The sequence below is a fragment of the Podarcis filfolensis genome (genome assembly GCF_964270895.1).
Source record: "Podarcis filfolensis genome assembly, chromosome: 16".
NCBI lineage: Eukaryota > Metazoa > Chordata > Lepidosauria > Squamata > Lacertidae > Podarcis > Podarcis filfolensis.
The window spans coordinates 9,612,977-9,637,188 of NC_139620.1; the positions used below are offsets into that span (position 1 = coordinate 9,612,977).

Consider the following 24,212-nt stretch of genomic DNA (forward strand, 5'->3'; position numbering starts at 1 on the left):
AATACAATAACCTTTTAAACATTAAAAGCTTCCCTAAACAGGGCTGCCTTCAGATGTCTTCTAAAAGTTTGGTAATTATTTTTCTCTTTGACATCTGGTGGGAGGGTGTTCTACAGGGCAGGTGCCACTACCGAGAAGGCCCTTTGCCTGGTTCCCTGTAACTTTGCTTCTTGCAGTGAGGGAACTGCCAGAAGGCCCTCGGCGCTGGACCTCAGTGTCCGGGCAGAGCGATGGGGGTGGAGACGCTCCTTCAGGTATACTGGACCGAGGCCGTTTAGGGCTTTAAAGGTCAGCACCAACACTTTGAATTGTGCTTGGAAACGTACTGGGATCCAGTGTAGGTCTTTCAAGGCCGGTGTTATGTGGTCTCGGTGGCCGCTCCCAGTCACCAGTCTAGCTGCCGCATTCTGGATTAGTTGTAGTTTCCAGGTCACCTTCAAAGGTAGCCCCACGTACAGCACATTGCAGTAGTCCAAGCGAGAGATAACTAGAGCATGCACCACTCTGGCAAGACAGTCTGCGGGCAGGTAGGGTCTCAGCCTGTGTACCAGATGGAGCTGGTAGACATCTGCCCTGGATACAGATTTGACCTGTGCCTTCATGGACAGCTGTAAGTCCAAAATGACTCCCAGGCTGCGCACCTGGTCCTTCAGGGGCACAGTTACCCCATTCTGGACCAGGGAGTCCTCCACACCAGCCCGCCCCCCGGCCCCCCAAAACAGTACTTCTGTCTTGTCAGGATTCAACCTCAATCCATTAGCCGCCATCCATCCTCCAACCGCCTCCAGGCTCTCACATAGGATGTTCAAGGCCTTCACTGGTTTCTCTAATTCTCTTTCAAAGTCACCCGAGTTGGCAGCCATCATGGCCTCCTGTGGGAGGGAGTTCCGCAGTCTAACTATACGCAGTGTAAATAAGAACTTCCTTTTATGTGTTCTGAATCTTCATTGGATATCCCCAAATTCTAGTGTTATGAGAGAGGGAGAAACGCTTTTCTGTAGCCACTTTTTCCATGCTGTGCATCATTTTAAAAACTCCTGCTGCGTCACCTCTCAGGAGAACAGCTACCTTTCAGAGTTCCTAAAGTGTATTCTTTCCGACAGTGCAAGTGGGCACAATTCCACCTAGGCACTTTCCTTTATAAAATCCCCACTAGAGAAAACTGGAAATCCAAGGAGGGAGACCAGTCTATCCCTGGTGAGTCAGGAAGACCCTGCAGTTCCACTGCCGAGTTTGCAGCCTTGCAGCTGCCTCAGCTTTTAATTCAAAAGCAGGCCTCTGCCCTGAAAATTTGGGATTTTTTCCCCTCTGCCTAAGACTTGGAATGAGCAGGTGTGTGTGGCCCTGCGGCGAGGCAGAGCTCCTGCTTCCACAAATCTGGGCGCGTCGGAGAAAGCGCTTGCGACACCCAGGCCCCAATTCCCAGAGGAATTGCAGATCCAAAACGGGGGAAACCAGATTTCATCAGGAGTGGATTTTCCTGTTGAGCCAGACGGGCGGGATCCCTCCCACTGATGCTTGCCAGATCCACCAGCCAGTTGCTCTCAGGTGTTTCAGGATCCCGGGGAGCCACGCAAGGGAACTGGGTTCTGGAAGCATCAAGACTGAGCCAGGGGTCCTCTGTCTCGCATCTGTGGCAGACAAACAGGTGAGTTGGGGCAGGGGTTGTCGCAGGGAGTGGGGGACAGGGCATGGAAGGAGATGGGGTTGTGACAGGCCTTGATTTCATCTTTCCCACATGGGAGAGAGAGCTGCTCTTGAATTTCTTCCCCAGTGAAGAAAGTTACCGCATCTGGGTTGTTTTTTTAAAAAGAATTCTAAGGTCCCAAATATATATATATATATATATATATATATATATATATATATATAAAATTCATAAATGTACAAGGCAAACAGATACATAAGTATATAAACCCCATGTCTGAAATAGTTGTTGTTTGTTTAGTCATGTCCGACTCTTCGTGACCCCCTGGACCAGAGCATGCCAGGCACTCCTGTCTTCCACTGCCTCCTGCAGTTTGGTCAAACTCATGCTGGTAGCTTCGAGAACACTGTCCAACCATCTCATCCTCTGTCATCCCCTTCTCCTTGTGCCCTCCATCTTTCCCAACATCAGGGTCTTTTCCAGGGAGTTTTCTCTTCTCATGAGGTGGCCAAAGTTTTGGAGTCTCAGCTTCAGGATCTGTCCTTCCAGTGAGCATTCAGGGCTGATTTCCTTAAGAATGGATAGGTTTGAACTTCTTGCAGTCCATGGGACTCTCAAGAGTCTCCTCCAGCACCATAACTGAAATAGTACAGGAGAGCAATTCATCTGGGGGGTTTGAGCTTGAGAGAAAAAGCAAGTAAGGCTCCCATTTTCGACTCACAGCTGTCTATGGAGGCACATAAAAGGAAGTTCTTATTTACACTGTGTATAGTAAGGGCATGAATTCGAGCCTTTTCCCCTTGCCGCACTCCTTTCCCAGGGAAAACCCACTCTTAGCTTGTCAGCCTGGAGAAAATCCAAACTGAGCACTAAAGAGCTGCTTCCCTCAGGAAACGGGGTGGGGGGCGGGAAGAGAAATGGGACGTAAGGAAGTGTGGATGAAGTTTTAAGAGGCGACACAGCAGAAGTTGAATGTCTTTTACTGCTTCTTTTAATTTTTTCCAATTACCCTACGGAACACCCTGTCACAGGAGAAAGGGATGACTTCCAACTTGGAATGGCTTTGAAAGTGGATTAACGGAGGCAGATTAGCAGAGGCCACTAATGGCTGCTAAGCTCTCTGACTATATCCACCTCCACAGACAGAGGCAGTAATGCTTCTGAAAATAATTTTCTTGAAAATACAGGAGGGGAGAGTTGCTGTTCCCCTCAGGTCCTGCTTGTGGGATTCTCATTGGGGCGAGTGGTGTTGGGGGATGAGTGTTCAGACCCCTGGGCTCTCACTTGTGGGGTGCCTCAGGGGTCCGTCCTCTCCCCCATGCTTTTTAACATCTATATGAAGCCGCTGGGAGAGATCATCAGGGGGTTTGAGCTTGATGTTCATCAGTATGTGGATGATACCCAGCTCTACCTCTTTTTAAAATCAGAACTAGTGAAGGTGGTGAAGGTCCTGTGTGAGTGCCTGGAGGCGGTTGGAGGATGGATTGAGGCTGAATCCTGACAAGACAGGAGGACTGCTTTTGGGGGACAGGGGACGGGCTGGTGTGGAGGACTCCCTGGCCCAGAATGGGGTAACTGTACCCCTGAAGGACCAGGTGTGCAGCCTGGGAGTCATTTTGGACTCACAGCTGTCCATGGAGGCGCAGGTCAATTCTGTGACCAGGGCAGCTGGCTACCAGGTCCATCTGGTACGCAGGCGGAGACCCTACCTGCCCATATAACACTGATCTTGAAAGACCTACATTTCAAATTCAAAGTGTTGGTGCTGACCTTTAAAGCCCTAAACGGCCTCGGTCCAGTATACCTGAAGGAGCGTCTCCACTCCTATCATCCAGTCTGGACACTGAGGTCCAGCGCCGAGGGCCTTCTGGCAGTTCCCTCACTGCGAGAAGTGAAGTTACAGGGAACCAGGCAGAGGGCCTTCTCGGTAGTGGCACCTGCCCCGTGGAACACCCTCCCATCAGATGTCAAGGAAATAAACAACTATATGACTTTTAGATGACATCTGAAGGCAGCCCTGTACAGGGCAGTTTTTAAAAAATGTTTTATTATGTTTTTATATATGTTGGAAGCCACCCAGCATAGCTGGGGCAACCCAGTCCGATGGGCGGGGTATAAATATTATTATTATTATTATGGAATAGGATGTCCCTATTTTCATGAGAGAAATGTTGGAGGGTATGCTAACCTACCTCACAGGGTTGTTGTGAGGATAAAATGGGGAGGGGGAAAAGATTTATATGTGTCACCTTGAGTTCCTTGGGGTGGGGGAAGTCGGCTATAAATTTAATAAGTACTTAATTCGTTCTGGAGGTCCGTTCTTAACCTGAAACTGTTCTTAACCTGAAGCACCACTTTAGCTAATGGGGCCTCCTGCTGCCGCTGTGCTGCCGGAGCACGATTTCTGTTCTCATCCTGAAGCAAAGTTCTTAACCCGAGGCACTATTTCTGGGTTAGCGGAGTCTGTAACCTGAAGCGTATGTAACCCGAGGTACCACTGTACATAAATCATCTCGCCCACAAACCATGGGGGTCCTTGTCCCAAATCAGCAGGCCACGAAATACAACCATCTAATTTTCCCCTAGCCTAACCTAAAACCTTCGAAGTCTTTGTGCCTTTCTAGAGCAGGAAGGCTATCCTCTGATCTTCTGATGTTGTCTGCGCCTTTTCTCGAACCCTTGGCCAGTGGTGGTGTCTCAAAAAGCAACAGCTGCCTTGCTCTGTTTCCCTGGTGCTGCCAGAAAAGCGTGTGCAGATTGCATCTGCACAATCACCGCAGTGTTGACTTTGATCCTGAGATTGTAAGCTTAGTGGGGGCAGGGACCTGTTCTCTTAATCCATTTCACAATTGTCAGGGACTCAGGAGCAGGAGCACTGGGGAGAGAGGAAATGGAGAGCGAAGGGGAAGAATCCGAGGGCAGCGTAGGGGAGTATGACAATGGCCCGAGAGATTCCATGAGCTTCTCCACCGAATCAGAAGATTCCCAGAAGGGGGCACCTATGGTCAGGGCAAGGGGGGTCCCAGGGGGGACGCACCAGAAACAAGGAGCCAGCGGGGAACCCCAAAGCAGCAGTGGGGGATCGGGACCAGTTTCCCCACCAGAGCGTAGTGGGGGGGAAGAGTCACATGTGTCAGGGCCAGCGTCTCCTCCAGCGGGGAGAGAGAGTGAGGCAGGGCTGACCACGCCTCCAACGGAGGGGAGGTCAGTTGCAGCTAGCCCCCCCAGAGGGGGAAGCAGTGACAGCAGCAGCAGTGAAACGGTCAGGAGAAAAGTTACCGGCTGGGCGCGCGCGCCAAGTTCAAATGTACAGGCGCGGGGAACAGCAGGAGACCCGGATGGGGAACCAGCTCCTAAAGCCCCCCGGAGGGAGGGGGAAGGCTCAGGGGACTCAGCACCAGAAGAGTCTAGAAAGGGCGAGACCCCAACGGCCAGGCGGAACCAGAGGCGGAAGGAACTGAGGAAGAGGTGGAGTAAGGCTAGAATCTTAAATTGGTGTCAGGGGGGAGGAGACTCAGACGGAGCATCAGCGGTCTGACAGTTGAGACGTAGAGCTGCGCGCTGCGGCTCTGGAAGTGAATCTGAACTTCAATAAAGACTTTTGTACTTAACAACGAAGCAGCGTTGGTCCTTTGTGAGCTGGGACCTTGGGCAGCTCTGACAGCAATTGATTGCAATGAAACCGCAAAGCAATTACTAGGACTTCCAAGGAGACTCTCTGTACTTTGGAAAGCTGAGCCGCTATAGAGCAGATCAGGGAAATACACCCGGTACCTCCTTTTTTGCAGCTGGAGGGCTGCATTCACTTCTCCACAACCTTCCAAGGGCCACTTGCCAGCGGCGGGAGGGGCCAGAGACAAAAGTGGGAGGTTTTTATATTTGTGCAATAGGCTACCTTTTTCACACTCACACATCCCTCTATCCAGAGGCGCCGAGTTCTGTTCAGCATGCGGGGGGTGGAGCTAGTTTAATGCACATGATGTCACACGTATGACACACATGTGACATCACACCCGGCGGGATGAAGTCTTCCTTTGTTCTAGATATAATTTTATAGTGTTGTGAAAACTTCAATAACAATTTGTAGAAGGGTGGCTTCTAACATATATAAAAACAGAATTAAACATTAAAAAGTGAGAAACTTCCCTACACAGGGCTGCCTCCAGATGTCTTCTAAAGGTTGTATGGTTACTTATCTCCTTGGCTCGGGGTTTGCATAGCTCCATAGCCTCCAATCTTTCTCTGATGAAAATAGGGATGTGCTAAGGAGAAGCGGGACATTCTGGGATCAAATCAGAAACCGGGACGGCTTCTGTAAATCCAGGACTGTCTCTGGCAAATAGGGACACTTGGAGGGTCTGCAGGGCCGGCCCACTCACGAGGCAAGAGGCAGCGACTGCCTTTGGCGGCAGGTACCACCAGGGCAGCAGATCCTGACGTTGATCTTTCCTCCCTGCTTGCTCCTGAGGCAGATCTTCCCTAACCCCTTCTTCGCTGGTGGGGAAGGGGGCTGTCATTTTGGGGGTCCACCTCAGGTGGCAAATTGTCTTGGGCCAGCCCTGTTTGCACCTGCAGACTGCCTGGGGAAAATATTCTCCCAGCCACCCTCTCCCTCTCATCCTCCTACGCCATCCACACCTTAGGGCCTCCTTGGCCCATCCCAACAGACACAGACCTGTTTGTTTTTGTCTAATGCTGCAGCAACTTGCCCTCCAGTCGGAGCTGTTGCCATCTTGTTTCAACTGGACCTGCTCCTCTGCCTTTTAATGGACGCCTGGCAGACAGAAACTAAGCCAGAGAAGCTCTTCCTCATCACTTCCTTTTATGTGCTCTGATGTCTGTCAGATAAGAACTGGAGAGGAGGCTCAGGCGCTTGCCACATCTGATTTGCATTCCTTCCTTACAAAAAAAAAAAAAAAAGGCAAAAAAAGCAGGGGCACCATATATTTGAATCACATCATTTTCCCTTCCCTGCAAAAACTCATGGGAAGTGTAGTTTATACCTCACAGAGCTCCATTTCCTAGCACCCTTAACAAACTACAGCTCCCAGGATTCTCTGGGGGGAAATCGTGTGTTTTAATATGTTTTAGATGGACCCTGTGTGCAGCCACACACTGCTGCACATCAGTCAAGGTGGTTTGCCTGATCCAAGCAGAGAAATGCTTCTAACCCAGATTCCTGTTTCCAACAGGGGACAGCCAAAGTGCCTCTGGAAAACAAATGCTGAATACCTTCATGCTATACTGATTCTTCTTCTCTCTCTTTTTTTTTAAAAAGCATTTTTCCTTCCTAATGTGCATGAAGGGAGCACGAGTATTCAGCTTAAAAGGAACAAGGAGCTGTCAATTTGAAACGTTTGGGACCTCTGCTGGCAAGCAGTGAGTTAACGCAACACGCGATGGCCAAAAAGGGGTGGGTTTATGCAAATATCACACCAATGGCCATCGAGCTAACCTGACAGACGGGTGAGAAATGGATAAAATCAACAGAATCCACTATTTTTGAGATTAAACTGCCCATCAAAAGGCTGGTGCGTTGGGCAACAGAAGCAGAAACGTTGCCAGAGCATGTTTTGTGGAACTGGAAACGGTGCTGATTCCGTGGGGGCGGTGAGCTCTTTGCAGAACCAGGTGCTCCCCGACAGCTCAAAAGGCATCTGGAAAGGAGACCCGCTTAATTTTTGTTCAGTTTGGTATCGCTTCTCGGCCTTTTGGCTAAGATCAAGTGTAGTATCTGTTCTTATCAGTTTAATATCTGATATGTCCTCTATTTGAGGACTATATATTAAATGGATTTTTGGAGCTGGGAGATGGAATAGGGGCTTGCTCCGTCCACTCCATGCATCGACCTGGTATTGCAGTACCTCCAGGAACGGTGCACCTCCCTCTGGGGGGAATATTACTGGTGCAAAAAAAAAAAACATCGAAAGAAGTCTAACGTTTTTGTAACAGTGTATAGCGTTATCAGAGATGGGGTGAGCTCCGTTGCTAGACCCTGCTCCTGCCGACCTAGCAGTTCGAAAGCACGTCAAAGTGCAAGTAGATAAATAGGTACCACTCCGTCAGGAAGGTAAACGGTGTTTCGGCCAGTAAAGCGAAATGAGCGCGGCAACACCAGAATGGGTCACAACTGGACCTAATGGTCAGGGGTCCCTTTACCTTTATAGTGGAAGCAGTGGAATTCTACGTTCCTTCCACTACATACATGCAAACTCATTCAGCAGTAAGGGTGTTTCATTTTTCTCCCTAAACATTGTACAGTGGTACCTTGGGTTACATACGCTTCAGGTTACAGACTCCGCTGGCCCAGAAATAGTGCTTCAGGTTAAGAACTTTGCTTCAGGATGAGAACAGAAATCGTGCTCCAGCGGTCAGAAGGTCAGCGGTTCGAATCCCCGCAACAGGATGAGCTCCCGTTGTTCGGTCCCTGCTCCTGCCAACCTAGCAGTTCCAAGGCACATCAAAGTGCAAGTAGATAAATAGGTACCGCTCCAGAGGGAAGGTAAACGGCATTTCTGTGCACTGCTCTGGTTCGTCAGAAGCAGATTAGTCATGCTGGCCACATGACCCGGAAAAACTGTCTGCGGACAAACGCCGGCTCCCTCGGCCAGTAAAGCGAGATGAGCGCCACAACCCCAGAGTCGTCCGTGACTGGACTTAACGGTCAGGGGTCCCTTTACCTTTACCACTTTCTGAAACAACACGAGAAGCAAGCCACACCCGTGCTTCCAAATCCACATTTGGCTCAGTTTTGCAATGCAGCTCTCTGACCAATGTTCACAAAAATGCAGAGACCAGTGCCTAAAAATGAGTATGTTGTTTCAAATGACAGAAAGAGATGCGTTATAGTAGGAGAAATTGTTTGCAGAAATATCAAATGTGTTTCTTAGAAGTCACTAAAATGTGTGTGTGTAGTGGACTAAACTGCTGTTTAATTTCCATGAGGATTTTAAGAAAAGAAAATTGGCAAGTTGCTGCAGGAACGAGGAGAACCAAAATTGAGATGGATAAAATGAGAAAAAGAAATGGACGGATCCTTCTGTCCATCCTCACAAGGGAAGCGTGCAGCTGACTAAAGTCATCTGGTCCAGCCCCTCGATTGGCTGTGCCCCATCTCCCATATCTCGATCTGCCAGTCATGCAGAAGGAATTTGAGTCAGTTTGCATTTAAAGGCAAACCTCCCTCATTCGCTCTTTCTGAAACCAGTAGATGAAACTTAAAGATCTTTCAAAATTCCCTCCACCTCTGCATTTTGCAATGAGCTTTTCCAGCCCAGTCACGTTCATCAAAATGCATACATCAGGATAAAATGTGCATCGAAATGCATATAATTGCAAAAACCATGTACCCAAATGCACTATGACCTGGATTGGAAGCAGTAGATTAGGAAATAATTTTTTTGCATAGAATCATGAAAAATGCCTGCTAAAATGCTGATTAATTCTCATGAGATCTCCCCCCCCCCTTTAAGTAATAATCACAAACTGATGAGGAAAACAGCATTTAAGACTGGAAAAACAAGATGGGCAGACACTGAAATGGATGAAGCTATCTGACTCTTTTTGCACTGCACTTTGCACATGCCCATGGAAGTCTTGTTGGACAAAACACAGCTGAAAACACAGCTGGAGGGAGAGCTGGCTAGCCATGAGGTTATAAATGATGAGCCTTGAAATCATGACTGAACACGCCCCCCCCCCTTTATTTTTGTTTCAGGACCATCTTTCCCAGCAGCAGCATTTACTGCATCTGGCTGTGAAACCATGTGGAAAGGGGCTGTTGTTTGCTTCCTGCTTCTCCAGCTGACGGTTGCTGTGACAGGTGAGCGACATTTGACCGAAGGCTTATGATTACAAACAAGCCTGGCCTTACCAACCAAGAGACTTGCCTCCAGAAGATGTGTCAATGACTTCCCCCTGCCCTGTTTGAGGTCTAAGTAGAGCATCTGCATCCAGAGGCAGTCTACCTGTGGTGACGAAAGGTGTTGCTCAGTCATTGTGGTGCTGGATGGCAAAGGGGGGCTTTCCGATGGAGGCTGAATATTGCAGAAGCAAGATGGGTATTGGCTACTGGACTGTTTTATTAACAAAAAAGATCAACTCCCTCCCACCCCTCGCTTCCCAGAAAGGAAAAAATGGGAATAATCGGGGAGGAGGGATGTGGGCTGATGTGGGCACTGCAAAGAATTGCAGGTATGAGGAGCACTGATTATCCCACAATGAACACCCTTTTAGAAGCACTTTTTGTTCTGGAAATGTTGGGTTGAAATAAACGACAGACGAATGACAAGTGTCATATGGGAGGCATCTCTCGAGCATGTCTCGGGGAGTCCCTTTTATTGGATATTACAGCATTGCCACATATGTGCTTGTTGCTGATTGGTTAACACAAATACAATGCAAGGGTTGCATATAGGCATTAATCATCAATAGATTAAAGGTTGGGAAAGGGAACACAGAATTGGACAGGTATGAAAACCTCCTTATTAAACTATTACTAGTGATTGATATAGCAAAACTTAAAAGAACATAACTATCGCATTCCATAGATGTGGTCAACCATGCATTAAGAACAGGTCAGGGTACGATGTTTCATGAACTCAGTGTGAACTAAACATTCTAGGGTGGGTGAGGAAGGAATGCTTCAGCTTAGAGCGGTTTGCCAGAGTCATGTGCAGAAGCAAAACTTCCCATCGTGGAAATATAATCCAAGGCCCAGCCACCACTGGCCATTCTTTAGCTTTCTAACTATCCCAGCTCTCTGTGTTTGCCATCAGCTTCACCACTGCACCACCCACTCTCCCGACTGCAACATCACAGACCAATGAGGTGGCCCGGATGTTTCCTCCTATCAGGGAAAAGCCATTCCTATCATGGTTGTCCCTCTGACACTTGCTCAGACCACCCACCCACTGCCTCTTGTCATGCTGTAGTTCATAGCGCCACCTGTCTGTGGTCAAGCCAACTGCAGTGTGATGACATGCTTACATTTTTATTATATGCACAGAAATAAATTGTAATTGTTCTAGAGCATACAGATTTGTGTGGCTACTGATTCGGCAAAGCTTTCCTGCTGAGAGAAGGCCTCCTTGATCCCTTCCTGTCTTACCTCTCCACTTCCCAGAAATGGAACAACAACAAAAAAGCCAGATTTTCCCTTCCTTTCCCCAGGTGGCCGTCCATGTTCTGCCAGGAATTTTGGGCATGGCTCGTTGGTGTGTGAATGTGGGGCTAACTACTGTGACACCTTGGAGCCTGTCTCCCTCCTTCCTCTGGGTTCCTACGTCAAATATGAAAGCAACAAAGCCGGGTCGCGTGTGGAGCGCAGTGAAGGAGTCCTGCATGAAGACTCTCCAGGAAAAGGTGGGTTTGTCTACTTTTTTAGATCTACCTCCAAGGAGTCTTCCTCTATATATATCCTAACCTTCCTCCAATAAAATTAAGCTTGCACACTCCATTTTAACCTCACAACGACCCTGTGAGGTAGGCAGGACTGAGATATGGTGGCTGGAGAAGGGAAGGTTAAGGGGAGACTTCAGATACCCGAAGGGCTGATGCACTGAAGGAAGTATAACTTCCTAAGGGCATTACTTGTATTACAGTGGAGCTGCCTGCCATGGGGTGAGGGGGTGGGGTCGTCTTCTCCAGAGTCATTCTGTCAAGACAGAAGTACGGTTCTTGGGGGCCAGGGGGCGGGCTGGTGTGGGGGATTCCCTGGTCCTGAATGGGGTAACTGTGTCCCTGAAGGACCAGCCTGGGAGTCATTTTGGAATCACAGCTGTCCATGGAGGCGCAGGTCAATTCTGTATCCAGGGCAGCTGTCTACCAGCTCCATCTGGTACGCAGGATGAGACCCTACCTGCCTGCGGACTGTCTCGCCAGAGTGGTGCATGCTCTAGTTATCTCCCGCTTGGACTACTGCAATGCGCTCTACGTGGGGCTACCTTTGAAGGTGACTTGGAAACTACAACTAATCCACAATGCGGCAGCTAGACTGGGGACTGGGAGCAGCTGCCGGGACCACATAACACCAGTCCTGAGAGATCTGCATTGGCTCCCAGTACGTTTCCAGGCACAATTCAAAGTGTTGGTGCTGACCTTTAAAGCCGTAAACGGCTTCGGTCCAGTATACCTGAAGGAGCATCTCCACCCCCATCGTTCAACCCAAACACTGAGATCCATCGCCGAGGGCCTTCTGGCGGTTCCCTCGCTGTGAGAAGTGAGGTTACAGGGAACCAGGCAGAGGGCCTTCTCGGTAGTGGCGCCCACCCTGTGGAACGCCCTCCCTTCAGATATTTTTCTTTGTGGTTGTTGTTGCGTTTGCTATTGTTTGTTTTTTATTTTTGTTAAATTTCGAAAATTTAATCAAAGTAAATAAATAAATAACTGATGCGGAAATTTAGAATTTAAGGCTGGAAAAATAAGAAAGCGAGGGAAAACTGCAATGGACAGATTTAGCCCATCTCTACCCTAAAGTAGCTGCATCCGCTAGGAATAAGCAAGCAGTGCTGTGCAATCTAAGCCACTTTCCTTCTTCCTTCACTATAGAAACCCTCACTCTGAAGATCAAGACATCCCAGAAATATCAAAAAATTAAGGGCTTTGGTGGGGCCTTGACAGATTCGGCGGCGATCAATATCCTGGCGCTTTCTCCAAAGGCTCAGACAAATCTCCTCAAATCCTATTTCTCAGAACAAGGTAAGTTGCCAAGAGGTGGGTAGCAGCAGCCGGGTTGCCAACTTACTGCGCTGGTTCTGCTCCTCTGCTATTCCAGTGGGGGGGGGGAGAAAGCTCTGCCCCATCTAATATCTGCATGCCATCCTGCTGTGGAAGGCAGAAGAGCAAAAATGTTGGCGATCCTGAAGGAAACTGACAAGTCGCAGAGTTGGTGTAACAATCCAAACCCAGGCATAGGCAAACTCGGCCCTCCAGACGTTTTGGGACTACAACTCCCATCATCCCTAGCTAAAAGGACCAAAACATCTGGAGGGCCGAGTTTGCTGATGCCTGGTCCAAACCTTCTTCACAGGGAACTCTGGGAACGGTAGTTCTGCGATGAAAACAGGGGCCTCCTCCTGTGAACTCTCAGCAAAAACTACAATTCCCAGAATCCTCTGGGGGAAGTGGTGTTCAAAGTGGCAGGATGCTGGTTCAAATGTACAGTAGCAGATGGAGCCTGAGAATGGGGAAATGAGAAACTGCAATGGACAGATTCATCCTTTACTACCCTAATGAAATATACTCGGAGTCGAGAGTGGATTTCATTCTTTTTATTCAGCTCATAGTGGTGAAGAGGAATGGAAGTTCCTCCAGAATGTCTGCTTTATATACATTATTTACACAATGGGCCCCACATGATTGGCTAATTCTGGGATTCACCTGTAGGTTGTGGATTCACTTCCACCAGGAGCTAGATTGGGTGGCTCCTGTGGACCAATCAGACTGCTGCATTCTGGATCCTATTGTTCTAGGACCAATCAGACTGCTGCCCTTTGGATCCTATTCAACTCAGTACATAACACCTAAGCAGTTATGCTCAGTCCTCACTGGACTTTTTCCACCGGCTTCTTCCCCTGCCTTTCATCCTCCCACAGTAAATATATTTAAACTGCTGCAAACCATGGGGCTCCCTGCAAGCTTCTTGATACTGCCATCTTGTGTCTGGAAGGTGCAATTGCACTAGGGTTTTCTTCCTTTCCTTTCCTTTCCTTTCCTTTCCTTATACAGTGGTACCTCGGGTTAAGTACTTAATTCGTTCCGGAGGTCCGTACTTAACCTGAAACTGTTCTTAACCTGAAGCACCACTTTAGCTAATGGGGCCTCCTGCTGCCGCTGCGCTGTTGGAGCCCGATTTCTGTTCTCATCCTGAAGCAAAGTTCTTAACCCGAGGTCCTATTTCTGGGTTAGCGGACTCTGTAACCTGAAGCGTATGTAACCCGAGGTACCACTGTACATAAAAATCACACGTGACCCCAGAGGGCAGCCCCATACAATGTCCTTAGCAAGGATGTTGCATTGTCCTGTGCCATAAGGGAAAATTTGCCTCATTTCCCCCCCAGCTTGTGGTGCAATTGCTGTCTAATGCTGTTTAACTCGCTCTCTAATTCTTTCTAACTCACTAACTATTCTCAACTAATGCTCAAACTCTGAGTTTCACTCTGTCTCAATCTGTCTATCTAGTAATCTGTTCTCTCTCTCCCTCTCCTATCTATATTAGGACCCAATCTATTCTCTTGGTTGTTTTAAACTGATTTAAAATATTATAGTTTTACACAGTGCTTTTTTCTGAGGGGACACAGGGGCACACATACCCCCAAACATTTTGTGAAGCTTTGTGCTTTTGTCCATTTACTGCATTTATTTCCCCCGATTTGAACCATAAAATGGTGATTTTCTTGAGTCAAAATGTGAGTACCCCTAAACATTTTTTTAAGGAAAAAAAGCACTGGTTTTACATCATTGTGACCTTCCCCAGGACCCCACAGTGCAGGGCAGGAAAGAAATTGAACAAGTACTGTAATAATAGCCACACTCATCGCCTCCAAAGATCCAACAGAATTTGTTAGGCGTGTGGGTTCCAAATCAGACTTTGTCCAATTTACACATTAATTTGCGGATCAGGTGAATTCACTTTGAAATGTGGAAGGACCCCCCCCCCCAAAAAAATTTCCTCAGTGAGCCCTATTCCTGGGAGTAACCCTGCTCTGTCTGCCATTGGCTCCACTTTCTCCAAGGGATCGAATACACCTTGGTCCGCGTCCCCATGGCGAGCTGTGATTTCTCCGTGAGGCTCTATACGTACGACGATTCGGAGGACGACTTTGAGCTGAAAAACTTCAGCCTGACGGAGGAAGACACCAAAATGAAGGTGAAGGGATTCGCCGATCCCAGGATAAAGATTTAGGCCCATTCCCAGGGGAGAAAGTGGATTCGGTTTGCTTTTTAATGTGAACCCGTTTCCTTTGTGCCTAGGGGGACCAGCTAGTCCTTGACTGACTAAGAAACCTTAGCCCAAGACTTTGAACCCCGAATGCCATTTTAGAAGATAAAAGAGAAATGTCCATAGCTCACTGGTAGAGCATCTGGTCTCAGGTTCAATCCCCAGTCCCCTGTCTAAAATCTTGGAGAGCTGCTGCCAGTCAGTGCAGACAATACCAAGCTATTTTATTTAGTTATTATTTTATAGCTGGACAGACCAAGGGACCAATGCTCTGACGATAGCAGCATCCTCTATACTAAGCAGCTGAGTCTTCCAGGAAAATTGTTGAACTGCAGCTCTGCATCATCCCTGACTATTGGCCAATACTGGCTGTGGATGATGGGAGTTGTAGTCCAACAATAGCTGGAGAGACACAGTCCGCTGCTTGGCCAGCTCTGTTGCCTTTATGGCAGATCCTAAGGACTGAACCACAGGTCTTCTGTGTCCTCTCTTCCACTGATCTGGAGATGAGTGGGCCTGGTATCCTTCAGAATATTATTGGACTCCAATGCCCATCATCCACATCCAGTACTGGCCAATAGTTAGGGACGATCGGAGCTGCAGTTCTTGGCCTCCAGCTCTCACCATTCCCATCAGCCAGCATGGCCAATGGTTAGGGATGGTGACAGCCCAACAAGAGCTGGGGGCCACCAGAGGAACCTGGGAAATGTGTCAGGAGCTTGTCCTACACTTGAGTAGGACCCTGGCAGAGAAACATGCCCGACTGGCATGTTCTCTCCCTCCTGGTCGTTCGTTCGTGAGCTTCAAAAGCTTTCTTCTGCCCGAACATCACAGCGACCGATGCCAACAGACACTGGCACACTTAGGGATCCACAGAGTCTGCGCAGTTCGTGTGACAGACCTCAGCAACTCAGCATTTTGGCTAATCTACTTTATTTACATATAAACACACACGGAGCACTGCAACATGGCTCCCTCTCTCTCTAGCACCAGACAGCAAAGAGAAAAAGAACAAAGGACAATAGTCCCACTTCACAGAACACAGTAACACAAACATCCTGTCTCTGTCACTTCCCACTCTGTGGAGTCAAAACATACACCGTCATGTGAAAGACAACAATCCCATGACTGCAATCACGGAGCAGGAATTCTAACAGAATATTCTCTCTGGCAACCATGTGAGAGCAGTGAAATCACTGAGACACGACACAGGTGTTGGGTAAAATCAGGCCAAATCTTTATTGATTACAAACCATGTTCCACATCCCCTCCCCAGATCCCAATCCTTCAGCAAGCTCAAGCTGTGGCCAAGAAACCACTTGCCCTCTATGCCAGCCCTTGGACCTCCCCAGTGTGGATGAAGACCAACGGGGCCATGACAGGCCGAGGGACCCTCAAGGGGAAGCCGGGAGACAGATACCACAAGGCCTGGGCCAACTATTTCATCAGGTAACGATACCGACCACTGACGTCGTTTGGTTCCATTTTATTTGACGGCTGACCAGTTTGCGACAGCCTCAGAGCAATAAAGTTGTTAGGCACACAAACAAAGCACACAGCTAGTGCAGCAAAGGCTACTGGGAGATGGTGATAGGAATTTTGAGGTCTTAAAAGGTAAAGGTAAAGGGACCCCTGACCATTAGGTCCAGTTGTGACCGACTCTGGGGTTGCGGCGCTCATCTCGCTTTACTGGCCGAGGGAGCCAGCGTAAAGCTTCCGGGTCATGTGGCCAGCATGATTAAGCCGCTTCTGGCGAACCAGAGCAGCGCACGGAAACACCGTTTACCTTCCTGCCGGAGTGGTACCTATTTATCTACTTGCACTTTGACGTGCTTTTGAACTGCTAGGTTGGCAGGAGCAGGGACTGAGCAACGGGAGCTCACCCTGTCGCGGGGATTTGAACCGCCAACCTTCTGATCAGCAAGTCCTAGGCTCTGTGGTTTAACCCACAGCGCCACCCACGTCCCTTTTGAGGTCTTAGATATAAGTGTACCAACCAGGCACGCACATAGATCAGCACAGGAAGACCGACCTGAAACCATTTTGATTTCCAAACTGACCAAATGTTTTCCCTGCAAGGAGGGAGGGAGGAGGAGGAGTTTGGATTTGATATCCCGCCTTTCACTCCCCTTCAGGAGTCTCAAAGCGGCTAACAATCTCCTTTCCCTTCCTCCCCCACAACAAACACTCTGTGAGGTGAGTGGGGCTGAGAGACTTCAAAGAAGTGTGACTGGCCCAAGGTCACCCAGCAGCTGCACGTGGAGGAGCGGGGAAGCGAACCCGGTTCCCTAGATTACGTGACTACCGCTCTTAACCACTACACCACACTGGCTCTACACCCCCCTGACTGGGGGGTCAGGGAGCCTTCCCATTGTCTCAGGAATTGAGTAATCAGCATTTTAATAGGTGACAGACTATCAGGAAAGGCAATCAGATAACCTGGCAAACAGGAAAAACAACATCCAAATTTCTGACGAAGGTATCTGACGAAGTGTGCATGCACACGAAAGCTCATACCAAGAACTAACTTAGTTGGTCTTTAAGGTGCTACTGGAAAGAAAAAAAATTTTTTTGTTTTGACTATGGCAGACCAACACGGCTACCTATCTGTAACTGGAACTATGGAAGGCACCACATTGAGCCGCATGAAATGGAAGTCCATCGGTATCTGACGAAGTGTGCATGCACACGAAAGCTCATACCAAGAACTAACTTAGTTGGTCTTTAAGGTGCTACTGGAAAGAAAAAAATTTTTTTTGATCCAAATTTCTGTTTTAGACCACCATTTCTGTGATGTACGTATGATGTTTCTGGGGGTGGTCTTGATCTACAGGGTGGCAATTTCAAAAGTCTATATATGGCCTTGTTCTGGGTCCCTCCTCTCTCCTGCGGGTGAGGGGAGCACCCTGTTGCAACAGATCAATAAAGATCAGGCTTACTAGCTGCTTTGCTTCTCAATATTCTCTGGTTGGCCTCTGTTATTTTCTCCTACCAATAGGGAACCTATGTAAGGACTCTATATGGGCTCTTGGATACCCCAGAAGGGAAAAGGGCAGATTTTTTTGTTTACAACAGAGAAAAATGGCGGAGACGCGAGGAGACAATTCAGCACCAAGGGGCCGCCTTCTTCCTCAGGGGAGAAAAAGGATATCGTAGAGCTGAGAAAGGTTCAAAAATCATCAAGGGGAGGGAGCGACTTCACTAGAAGGAAAAGTTGCAGCATTTGGGACTTTTCTCTTAGAGAAAAGGCGGGATGAGATGAAATGGTGGATGTCTATAAAAGTTATGTTCAGCCGACAGAGAGCGGATAGACAAAATTATTGCATCCCTTTCATAAAACCTGTGGACATTCCATGAAGCTGAAAACGGGAAGATTCTGGACAGACAAAAAAGTTTAGTTTCTTAAAAGAAAAAATCTCAGGAAGTAATCTGAGGGGAAAATATTCTCATCTTGGCTCGCAGCTCCTGCTAACTTTCTCTGCCATTCCCCTCTGCAGGTTCTTAGACGAATACGCCAAGTATAACTTGACTTTCTGGGCTGTGACGGCCGGGAACGAGCCAACGGCTGGCGACATCATCTTTTACCCCTTCCAGTGCCTGGGCTTCTCCCCTGAGCACCAACGGGACTTCATCGCCCAAGATCTGGGTCCTGCCTTGGCCAACAGCTCTTACAAGGGCATTGAGCTGATCATTCTGGATGACCAAAGGATGATGCTCCCTTACTGGGCTGAAGTGGTGAGTGGGCCGTCCTGGACTGGTGGAACCCCAACCCCAGGGGCTCTGTTTTCCTATTTATTTTGCTAAAGGCACTGGAGCTGAGGCCACGTCGGCACCATGCATTTAAAGCCCCAGGAGGCTGTTTGGACTGTCATGGCTTTGCCCAAAGCATTCTGGGAGTCCAGAGCAATAAATTTTTGTTGTTGTTGTTAAATGATACAAATAAACCAGGAAGGATCAGGCTAAATATCTATCCAGTTTGGAAACCCAGCCAGATGGGTGGGGTATAAATATATTATTATTATTATTATTATTATTATTATTATTATTATTATTATTTATTTTCTCCCAATCAGAGCAGCCGGGGGAAAGACCGATTGCTCTGGCCTGAGGTCTGAACTGATTGCCTCAAGGGGAGCGGGGTACACAGGTTACCCACATCTGTGGGGAGCAATTGCTAAATTCCCTTCATAATCCAGGACAAGGAATTAGACTTCCTCTCCCACCCATCACCGCTACCTCACAGTCTCAAATGTGCATATCCTTAAGATAGGTAAGGGTAAAGGGACCCCTGACCATTAGGTCCAGTCGTGACCGACTCTGGGGTTGCGGCGCTCATCTCGCTTTATTGGCTGAGGGAGCCGGCGTACAGCAGACAGTTTTTCCGGGTCATGTGGCCAGCATGACTAATCTGCTTCTGACGAACCAGAGCAGTGCACAGAAACGCCATTTACTTTCCTGCCAGAGCGGTACCTATTTATCTACTTGCACTTTGACGTGCTTTCAAACTGCTAGGTTGGCAGGCGCAGGGACCGAGCAACGTGAGCTCACCCCGTTGCGGGGATTCGAACCGCCAACCTTCTGATCAGCAAGCCCTAGGCTCTGTGGTTTAACCCACAGCGCCACCTAGGCCCACTGAAACCAGCTAGCCTTGAGTTTGCTTTGGGGATTTGTAGCTCTCATCTTCACTCTCCTCCATGAGGTCTAGAAACATGCCGGTGGGGGATGGAAAGGCCAATAATAGAATATGAAGCTGTTAAGAGCTCTGTGAGCTTGACAATTCTGTTTTTATTATCCCTTGCATTCTTCTAGGTTCTCAAGGACCCCGTGGCGGCCAGTTACATCAATGGAATCGGCATCCACTGGTATTTGGATTTCCTGGCCCCCATCGACTTGACTCTCTCTATCACTCACCACCTTTTCCCCAAGTATTATCTCATCTCCACCGAGGCCTCTACAGGATCGTATTTTTGGGAGCCCCGTGTGGTGCTGGGGGAGTGGGACCGCGGCAGCAAATACAGCCACAGCATCCTTGCGGTAGGAGCACGAGCCGCAATGACTTTTTCTTTTTAAAGAAAAGTTTAGTAGAATTTCAGAGTCTGACATTTGTTTGTTTGTTTGAACAAAATATATACCGTACTTTTCGCTCTATAGGACGCACCGGACCATAGGAGGGGGAGAACAGGGAAAAATTTTTTCTCCCCCTCTCTGCTCAGCGCCTCTCCAGCGAAGCGAAGCCTGGAGAGCAAGAGGGATTGGTGTGCACTGACCCCTCTTGCTCTCCAGGCTTCAGGCGGCTATCCGCAAGCCTTTGGAGCACAGCGGGAACTCACAGCAGAAAGAGAAAGTCAAATCCAGGCTCCTTCTGGTCTGTTTTTATAGTCAGCATGAGCTTGACAGAAAGAGATAAGAGAACTAGTTTAAGCCATCTGTACTCAGCTTCTCGGAAGGAATAACCCAAACATCCGGAACCTTCTGCTTGTTTCTTTCACACAGAGAAGCTCCCAGAACCCTCTTGAATTCAGGAGACTAGGAATTCAGTAGACATCAGATCAATACTTTCATTACTTAGAAATGCAAACTGACATTTAGAACACTAAAATATGGGTTTATCATTTCTTGTTTGCTGCCCTCAGGTGGCTTTGGGAGGAAATGAAAGGCAAAAAATTGAATTAATGCGTAAATTAAGCCTATTAAGAGGCGTGTATGACTATGATGTATTGGTTTCCTTCCTTAGTTTGAAAAGTACTTCTCGGCAGCCGGTGCATACAATCTGATCAACCTAGAGGTACATAAAAAATGTGAAGTAAATAAGATTAATAAACGAATCAAGTGTTCTTCTCCGCCTTCCTGCAGAATCTCAATAACTACGTCACAGGCTGGACGGACTGGAACCTTGTCCTGGACATGGAAGGAGGCCCCAACTGGAGCAAAAATTATGTTGACAGTCCTGTCATTGTAGACGCGGCCAACGATGTCTTTTACAAACAGCCCATGTTTTATCACATGGCACACTTCAGGTGAGACGGCGGGACCCTCCACAAGTCCCCAAAGCAGGTGACCCCCGTGCCAACCATATTGAGTCCTAAAATGGGGAGGCCCTGTGGGTGGCGCCGGCTCAGGCTGCGGCCTGCTGGGCTTTGATGGGTGACAGGGCCTTCTCGGTGGTGGCTCCTCGTTTGTGGAACACCCTCCCTGGTGACGTGTGCTTGTCCCTCATGCTGTCGGGTTGCAGGCAGATTTTTAAAAAATGTTCCTGTTCACCCAGGAATCAGATGGCTGATAGATGTGGGCCAAGGCAAGGGTGAAATTAAAAACCAGGAGGGAATGTGGTTGCTCCAGAGGGTGGCAACTCGAGAACGTAGCCTTCTCTGCAGTGGCTCCCCGTCTGTGGAACGCTCTCCCTGGGGAAGTTCACCTGACGCCTTCATTATACACCTTTAGGCGCCAGGCAAAAACGTTCCTTTTTAACCAGACCTTAGGTTGACCTGATCGACATCCTGTACCCTTTTAAAATGTGGCTCTTTTGAGGGGGGAGGTGTTACTAAGTAATTGTTTTTACTTTGATTTTATATACTGTGATCTTTTATGTGAACCAACCTGAGACCTCCGGGTATAGGGCGGTATATAAATTCAATAAATAAATATAAATAAACGTTTTAGATGTTGTAAGTATGTTTTCGGAAGGTGTTCCCCCCCCCCCCAATCATTATTATTTTAAACCGTAATGTTTTTAAATATTTTATATTTGCTGCCCTGGGCTCCTCTGAGAGGAAGGTACGGGATACAAATTTAATAAACAAGCAAACAGATAAACACTCTCAGGCCCAGCCCCCCTCCCCAAACCCTCTCACGATAACCCCCTTGGTTGTGTTGAGGTGGGAGTACTACACCCTCACTCTGCAGCAGCAGGGCTGGTCTTGGGCTACTTAGATCTAACCATATTCCCCTTTCCTCCTGCTTCTTTGATATGCTACTGCAGCAAGTTCCTCCCGGAGGGAACCCAGAGGATTGAGATTCAGAGGAGCAAGTGGACCGACCTGGAATATTCGGCCTTCCTGCGTCCAGATGGCTCAGCAGCCGTTGTTGTCTTGAACAGGTGAGTGGGAGACAGGTGGCCTCCGTGGTGCCGCTGAACGGCTGTCAGAAGAAAATAAGACGAAAAGTTGCAGGAACCTTTTCTCCAACGTCTTCCTCTTCTCTGCCTTGACTCCGCTGCCCGGCCTTTGAACTCGTTTCGGTTGTCCTTTTCTCGTGGGCCGAGGAAGAAGCAGATTTTCCTGGATTTGTCCCAGGGCGCCCTCCAGAACTATTCCTGGCCAGTGCCAGATTTACGTATAAGCTAAACAAGCTATAGCTTAGGGCCCCACTCTATTGGGGGGGGGGGGTGTCCAAAAATGTAAAGGGGAAAAAACTGGAACTACATTTCCAAAACATAAGATAAAAAACAAATAAAATAAAACCTACATACAGTTAGAGCTTAATAATTATTTCGCTATTAATATACTTCTTCTTAATTGTATTCCACTATTAATATACTTCTTGATTGTATTTCAGTTCAACAACTGCTTTGCTAAAATACACATTTTGTTAGGCGCAAATGGCTTTAGATACCTATTAATAAGTAAAGGGTAAAGGGACCCCGATTTTTAGGTCCAGTCGTGGCCGACTCTGGGGTTGCGGCGCTCATCTCGCTTTACTGGCCGAGGGGGCCGGCGTACAGCTTCTGGGTCATGTGGCCAGCATGACTAAGCCGCTTCTGGTGCCGTTTACCTTCCTGCCGGAGTGGTACCTATTTATCTACTTGCACTGGCGTGCTTTCGAACTGCTAGGCTGGCAGGAGCAGGGACCGAGCAACGGGAGCTCATCCCGTCTTGGGGATTTGAACCGCCGTCCTTCTGATCGGCAAGTCCTAGGCTCTGTGGTTTAACCCACAGCGCCACCCGGATACCTATTAGGTCCATAAATTACCATATAGCATGTATTCAACACAAAAACCAATTTGTTGTTGACAAAGGACAGCTGGACATATAAAGGGCCCCATTACCTTCAGTAGCTGAGGGCCTCATCCAACCTAAATCCGGCCCTGTTCCTGGCCCAGATTTTCCCCTCGGCACACTGCCTGCCTGTCTTTCTAAATCGTTTCCTGTCTCGCCCTCTTCCTCAGGTCCCACAAGGACGTCCCGTTTGTCATCTCCGACCCTGGCGTGGGCCACATTGAGGCCGTGTCGACTGCCGACTCCATCCAGACCTACATCTGGGAGCGGCCCAAGGAGGCGGCATCAGAATCCTCCACTCAGCAATAAATGTTCTGCGCCCGTGAGATGGGTTGACGTTAGCAGGGAGAAGGGGAGATCAGGATGCTGCAGGAGTCCTGGGGATGGGTCTGCCAGCTCTGCAGGAAGGCCTGTATGAACCAGGAACTGAACGGGGTGTTTTCTCTGCAACTGGTGTTGGATAGGTTTAACGCTCTCAGTTTCACCCAGAGAGCAGGGGTCAGCAAACTTTTTCAGCAGGGGGCTGGTCCACTGTCCATCAGACCTTATGGAGGACCGGACTATATATTTTTTTGGGAGGAAATGAATTATTTTCTGTCCCCCACAAATAACCCAGAGATGCATTTTAAATAAAAGGACACATTCTACTCATGTAAAAACACGCTGATTCCCGGACTGTCCCCGGGCCGGATTTAGAAGGCGATTGGGCCGGATCCGGCCCCCGGGCCTTAGTTTGCCTACCCATGTGTTAACATTACTGGACCCAAGCTAGCCATGCCCATTACTTCCAGTGGGTCTACTCTGAGGAGGACCAGCATCGGCTGCATAAAAATGCCATAAGATCTTTGACCCGAACGACGTTGCCGAACGACAGCTTCCATCCATGAGTGCGGCTGGTGGAAAGTGGATTTGAACCATGTTCCTGTCTCCCAGCTCCCAGCAGCCCCAGCAAGCATGCCCAAGGGATGATGGGAGTTGTAGTTCAGCAACGTCTCAAAACCCTGCACTGGCTATAAAACACCAAGTTTTATAAAAACGCCTCTCCTTGCTATTTGAGTTGCCATTCATTCCATAGAGGGCTTTACCATGCCCACCTCACGGGGCTGATCGCTTCCTCCTATCTCAGATGTTTTCATACAATAAACCAGTTTTTTTTTCTTTTTCTAGAAACCCACCTGCTTCCTGGCTTTCTTTCATGGGCTCTCGGGCTAGGATGGGAGTGCAGAGGGGCAGGAGGAGGACTGTGTTGGCGCTGCTTCCCATATATTGTGAGCTCTTTCCCTGTCAGTGTTTCCCAAGCAGTGGAACGACAACTCCAGGGTTTCCCGAAGCCTGAGATGCAAAGAGCAGGAGGCTTCTGACATCGGGTGGGGTTTGGGCCTCGAGGTGCCACGGGCCTTTTATGTCTTAAACAAAGGGTACAGAAGCTGTGGCCTTTTGGGTGCTGCTGGGCTCCCAGCTCCCATCGCCGGTCGTGGTCGTTGGGGCTGCTGGGATCCAGGAATCCTACATCATTTCTACACTTCCCTTTAGCCTGGGATTGTTATCAGGTTTAGCAGATCTCACTCCATCCATCTTGTATGGCTCTGCTCAAATAAGGACCTTAAGGGGGGAGGAAATGTATTTCGGG

The 24,212-nt window shown here is 48.5% G+C and overlaps 1 protein-coding gene across 1 annotated transcript; it reads left to right on the forward strand.

Annotated features, from left to right (window-relative positions):
* The first annotated feature begins 1,496 nt into the window (after positions 1–1,496).
* LOC310751717 (lysosomal acid glucosylceramidase-like) lies at positions 1,497–23,752 on the forward strand. Its single transcript, XM_083591267.1, has 11 exons — positions 1,497–1,648; positions 9,366–9,470; positions 10,820–11,011; positions 12,197–12,346; positions 14,383–14,516; positions 15,865–16,037; positions 18,086–18,323; positions 19,398–19,622; positions 20,442–20,605; positions 21,568–21,684; positions 22,753–23,752. Exons 2-11 carry the CDS (start codon positions 9,413–9,415, stop codon positions 22,889–22,891), a joined length of 1,590 nt encoding a protein of 529 aa, XP_083447393.1. The 5' UTR covers positions 1,497–1,648; positions 9,366–9,412; the 3' UTR covers positions 22,892–23,752.
* The last annotated feature ends 460 nt before the right edge of the window (positions 23,753–24,212 follow it).

Excerpts from the sequence above, each read along its gene's own strand:
- LOC310751717 (XM_083591267.1), top strand. The coding sequence starts at position 9,413 with ATGTGGAAAGGGGCTGTTGTTTGCTTCCTGCTTCTCCAGCTGACGGTT. Across the intron at positions 12,347-14,382 it reads ATCCTATTTCTCAGAACAAG|GGATCGAATACACCTTGGTC; the intron begins GTAAGTTGCCAA and ends ACTTTCTCCAAG. Across the intron at positions 18,324-19,397 it reads TCCCTTACTGGGCTGAAGTG|GTTCTCAAGGACCCCGTGGC; the intron begins GTGAGTGGGCCG and ends GCATTCTTCTAG.